This window comes from Lissotriton vulgaris, chromosome 12 (genome assembly GCF_964263255.1).
Source record: "Lissotriton vulgaris chromosome 12, aLisVul1.2, whole genome shotgun sequence".
NCBI lineage: Eukaryota > Metazoa > Chordata > Amphibia > Caudata > Salamandridae > Lissotriton > Lissotriton vulgaris.
Window position 1 is genome coordinate 756,294,964 of NC_141700.1, and position 6,000 is coordinate 756,300,963.

Consider the following 6,000-nt stretch of genomic DNA (forward strand, 5'->3'; position numbering starts at 1 on the left):
TAGAGCGTAAAGAACGAACAGGAGTATAAGAAGCACCACAGGTCTTAAGTAAGAGGGAACAGAGTTCGAAAGACATTTGTGTACGTAACAGAGTGTCTTGAATTGGATGCGACATTCAACAGGGAGCCAGTGCAGTTCGCAGAGCAGGTTAGTGGTGGAATAGAGCTTAGGGCGATGCAGTAGAAGCATTGCCACTGCATTCTGCACTTTTTGCAGACGTCTAAGGACATTCTTTGTTACTCCAAGACACAAGATATTGCTGTAGTTAAGCCTAAAGATCACCAGGGCCTGAATGACAGTTTGTTGGGCCAAAAACAGAAGGCACCCTAAGTTGTTTTGAGCCATCTCAAAATGCCAAAAGGAGGGAGCCGCCACTTTAGAGATTTGAAAACTCATAGAACGATTTGCATCCAGCCAAACACCTAGGCTTTTGACTACTGGGACAGGTAGGGTACCTATCACCTCAGGCCATAAATGCGGGCCCCAGAGATGAGGAGGTTTCCCAGCACCAGCACCTCAGTCTTTCTCCATTTAGGTTAAGAAAGTTGGAATTCATCCAAGAGCAGACTTGAGTAAGACAGCTGTTCAGTGTCACTGAACTCTTATTCTCCTGGGAAGACAGGGAGACAAAGATCTGAGAGTCATCGGCATAGGATAGAAGTTTGAGGCCGCGTTTTTTCACCAGGTCTGCTAGAGGTCTTATGTACCATTTAAAAATAGGCGGGCTGAGGGTGGAGCCCTGAGAAACCCCGGATGACAGACGGTACAACTTAGATGACCCTGGTCTCCTGATATTGCTGGGCCTCTCGGCAGTGGTGGCTGCAAGCTATTGGAACTGGGGTGGTGGGGGTGGGAAAACCGCTGAGTGGAGAGGGATAGAAGAAAGGGCAGGAGGAACAAAAAGAAAATCACTTACCTGGCATGCACTTCCTCGCTCTTCCCGATCTTTTTTTCCACTCCAGCATGGGCCCAGAGAACTCCCTTAACAAATCATGGTGCTGCTCTCATGTTGTGAGAGCAGCGCTAGGATTTGATGGAGTGGGCTGGCTGGACACTTCTTCAGGCCCTGTAGACTGAGACACCTATGGGTATTTGTGCGCTTTACAAGTTGTTTAAATAAATGCAATAAATAGCAGCCAGGTGGAGAGCTTCAAAGTGTGCAGGCTCATCTTCTCCCTCCCGAGGAGAACACGAGCTACCCCCCTTTTACATAAACTGCATTGGCTGCCCATTGAACATAGAGTGCAATTCAAGTGCCTTTGCATAGCCCACAAAGCTATTTATGGGAATGCTCCTAAATACATTAAAGATCGACAGGTAAGGTGCACCCCAGGCAGGGCCTTGCGCTCCTCCAAGGCCTTCAAGCTTGCCCCATCAAGATTTAAACTTAAATCCAAAGGTGGTAGAGCTTTGTCGGTTCTCCTTCACCAAATCTGGAACGAGCTCTTGGAAACTTTACAAGGGGAACCGGTGCTACTCCCCTTTAGGAAGGCCTTGAAGACCCACTTGTTTAAAAAGGCAACTGCCTTAATCTAAACGGTCAGCTCGGCAGCAGGCGGATCATCAGTGATTATTTGTTGTGTTCCTTTTTTTCAAAGCGCTTAGAGACCAGTGGTGATTTGCGCTATACAAAAATAAAGTAACATAACATGTCACTTTGGCCAACACAAGAAAGCCACCCAAAGTGGCATGCGCACTTTGGATTCCACCCACTGCAGCAGAGGACATCCCCCCCGCCCCATCTCTGGGCTCAGACTGCTGCAGTGCGGTCAGTGTGCATGTCAGAAAAATACAATGCTTCCTCTGAGGCTCACAGCGGGCGGGGGCGACACTCCTCCACCCAAGTAAAGAAACCGCTGCTGCCTTTCTGCTGCCTTCGACAGAACCGACCATCCCACCCAAATTCGCACCCTGGAGTCTTCACCGGCACTGTCTTTCACTGGTTCTCCTCCTAGCTTTCTAATTGGCACCAGTAATCAATTAAATATGGATAATGTCAGAATGAATTATGACAATTGAAGGAATGAAAGTATTATTTCTTAAGCTCATTTGTGGATATGATTTGAATCGTATTTCTTCGTTGTCTGCACCACTTTGGGATATGTATAGTAACCTTTCTATATTTTTATGAATCATGTTGAGTACATCATTTATTTCTACATATGTATATCTGAAAAAGAGACAGTGCACTTTTGGTCTGAGCAAGGTCTTTGTAAGACCAAAAACGCGTTGCTGTGACTGCCATATAGGGGTACAAACAGAATAAACAAAAACTGATTGCACAGAAAAAGACATCTGGTGCCGGTGTTCTTTGTGACAGCTAATGAGTCAGGTTTGTTTGGATATATATAGCAAGAGAGGACTATGCTTCTTTTTGTCTCTTTCACTCGCCTTTATACAAAATTGTTTCTTGGTCACTGACTGCTGAGGCACTGTTAGCAGCGCACACATAAAATACACCATAGTAGATTTAAGTACTGCTTAGTTACTGGCATGTGCAACTTCAAGTGCCATCCTATTTTGAAGTCCAGATCCTGGGGCTGCAGGTGGAGAATGCCTGCCTTCTGGGCTTTTCGTATTTAAAATTCCTGGTTTCCATTCCAGTGATGTCCTGGCTTCTCATATCTCAAAAATAAAGAAAACCACTTACCTTGCGCTTGCTGCATCGCCAAAGCGGCGAGCGCGAGGTAAGTGTATTTTTTATTTTCTTTATTTAATTTTCCCTCGTCATCTGTTGACTGCCCCCCTATCCTGTCCCCTGTTCCACCATTCTAACCTCCAGGGCCACTCCTGTCAAAAGGCACTTATATGACATGGTGAATTTTTCGCACATGTATCATGCCGCAAGCCTTGTATGTGATGCTGCTGATCTTGAAGATGTTGCAGGCTTTTAGGGGGAACGTGTTGGCTGTCGGATGAGGGGTGAAGCCGTAACGGTTATTTTTGGAGAGCCAGGCTTGAATTTGTGACTGTTTGCTGTTGACATCCAACAGAAGGAATTTAATCTTGTTGGACTAAGCTTCAGGTAGGTGTTAGCCATCCAGTTCTGGATAAGGTCAAGGCAGCACTTGAGGTTCTGAATGTTGTGAGCAGCATAGATTTATTGTCAGTGTCAGTGTTGTGTGTCATGAGTGCATTGATGAATCTTGACCCTGTTGTCGGTGAGTAGAATTCCCCTGTGCTCCAAGTCAAGGTAATACCTCTTAGCAGTAACAACAGCAAAGCATATCGACTGAATACCCATTTGTCCTCTCTGCTTTAGTTTCCTCAGTTTCCTCACTTGTCCTTAATGTCTTCCTTTTGTATTGTCATTTGCAGGTGTTTTCAAGCTTCACAAAGGTGATGTCATCCGACTGCACATTCCACGGACGAATGCCTCTGTCGATATGAGTGGCGATGCCACATTTTTGGGACTGGTGAAACTCTAATCGAGGAGGTGCATGAAGGGACCTGGTGTTAACCTGTGTCCAGGAAGTACAATGTTATGCCACCTTGGTGAAGAAGGATTCTCCTGCTGAACTACTAAAGGCCAGGGTGTGTACTGTCTAACAGTGGCACTTGGAAATGCCCAGTACCCATGGCAAACAACCGGCCAGATAGCCACTAAAGAACCTGTGACCACGTGGAATTCCAATGGAACCCCATCTCATAAACATTCTGCCTGGCTCTGGGGACTTAACACCTGGCTAGAACAGGAGAGAGTAGACTTCTCTTGCCAAAGCAGATTGAAGAAGGACGTTTGAGGTGTTTTTCTTTTCTATGCCGCAAACTCTTGAGTTCCTGGACAGTACATAAGAGGAGTTCAAGATGTCAGAAGTGGTTCAGTGCCCATGCTTGCTCTGGCTGGTCTCTAGGTGATATGGTGAAAGGCACCCACATGCCGTATGTCCTGGTGGTCGGTGGGGCCCTGGAACCGAAAGGGAAGTTTTGCGAACAAGCGGATCTTCTCCTATCGGTTTTATGGTTATTTCTGGTTTTACTCCAATTTCCGCCCTCAACACACTCTACTTTTTCACTCACTTTACTTATTTCTTTCACTGTACAAGTTCTACCTCTTTCTCAATAATTTACTAAGGGACAACATTTCATTATAATAGGCAATACAGCAGACTTACAGCACCCTTCTAGGTTTGGGTCACCTTTTTAATAAAATGCATAAAAATGTGCATTTCCAACAGTGTCAAAATGCAATAGTTCCTGGAGCAACAAACATCCTTGCACTATTCCGGAGTTCTTTCTCTTCTCTACACTGTGCCATTCACTCGCTTTACCCCTTATTTTCTCGCTTTCTCCCTTCCTCCTCCCTGTTCCCTCTTCTCTCGTATCAGCAAGGACTTGGACTTCTACTGCCGCCAAGTGTTAATCACACTTAGGTCTTTTTTGTGGTTTCCTGGAGCAACACTGGACATAGCACTTCTTCCCTAGACGTGTTATCTCAAAGTAGAGTCCAGGCCCACAGGCAGGAACTCTAAATTATATAACTATATTTATATCAAAGCAGAACTTCCCCTTAAACTGGGATTAAAAGGGGAGGGTAGTTCTAGACACCCATCCACATTCGCTTCATCACAGTTTGTGCTCTTATGTCTGTCTTGTCAACATCACTGGGCCTAATTTTCAAAAATGTTTGCAACATAAAAGTTCAATTTTAGTTAGTAATTTGATACCCAAGTCAAAAATACTGGTTTTGTGGGACTTTACAAAGCATTTACTCAAGTCGAAAGGTTCATGAGCATTGGGCCCTTTCCCAAAGAGTACTTCTGCATTAAAAAAAGGTAAAAGGGGTGGTAAGAGATGCTTAGAAAGGATCAGGCAAAATTGAAAACAGCAGGTGTGGGGAATACTACACGAAGGTACACTTATGAAAGACAAATGTGGCTTCACCGGACTGCGGGAATGGGCTCCATCAATATCTAGAGACAGTCAGCAATTCAGTGTGGACCAACAATGGAGATGAAAAGTATAGCAAGGAAGACCTTCACATGAGCCAACAGGGAGCCCTCTGTAGAGTAAACCAGTTCTTGTAGGCCCAGACAAACACAACTACTTGTAGACCTAATGAGGGAACAGTAGATCTCAAGAATGACAAGTGAACTCAAACCACCCTCTGAACCTTCTACACCCTCTTGAAGCAAGATGGCATAATTACAATAGCCCTCTTCTTTAACAACCATGCAAAGTCAAAAAAATGGAGCAAGATCAGAAAATGCAAAATCAGACGACATGGGAAAATGAGATACAGAGTAAAATGTAGCATTTGTTTCACACATATGAACATATCAATTTCCATTTTATTTGTCAAAGCCACCAGTATTGTTTGTTTTATTAATGTATTCATTATTTTTATTTGCCCATTGCTTTGAGACAGTATGGGTTGTACATAGATTGTTTATACCATCTGATTGCAAGACTGTCTCAATTTCCTTGGATGTAAACTTTACCCCATTATCTGTTACTAATTTTAAAGGTAAACTTTGTCTCCCAAAATTTAATTGAATAAACATATACCAAAAATATGGCATATGTTTTGTTTCTTTGAATTTACTACATTAGATCTATAAAATGCATATCTTTTTTTCCTCCCATACCCTGTTCGGTTCTAGAGCGTTTTTCTACTCAATTTGTATGCTTTTCTTCACCCAAACATCAACTTTATGATCTATTGTGGGACTTCAGTACCACCTTTTGTAGATAAAGTCTTCCTTACATGCTCTTCATGTGCTAAGGTAAAAATCCTTGAGGGGTGCCAACCATTATACCTTTCTCCACTAAAAACTTTTCGTTCGACCTCCCATAAGTGTTCTGCCCTGGAACATAGTCAACATGATGTAAAAAAAAGTCCTGCAACCTTTCCATTAGCCAATGGCTTCTCAGCTGCTCCTGCACCATCAGTCAAGTATTCTGGATTCATGATTGATCCTGCACTCACATTTACCCCACACATTAACAAGATTGCCAAAGTATCACATGCTTATCTGCATATGTTGAAGAGGATATGTC

General features: G+C 43.7%; 1 protein-coding gene across 2 annotated transcripts in view; it reads left to right on the plus strand.

Annotated features, from left to right (window-relative positions):
- Positions 1-5,514, plus strand: part of TNFSF13 (TNF superfamily member 13) — a 129,660-nt gene extending 124,146 nt beyond the window's left edge. For both annotated transcript variants that reach the window (XM_086946058.1, XM_086946057.1), the window contains exon 6: positions 3,319-5,514. In XM_086946058.1, the coding sequence (XP_086802184.1) occupies positions 3,319-3,428 (110 nt within the window). In that variant the 3' untranslated portion in view covers positions 3,429-5,514. The remainder of the gene's footprint in view (positions 1-3,318) is intronic.
- Positions 5,515-6,000: the final 486 nt, after the last annotated feature.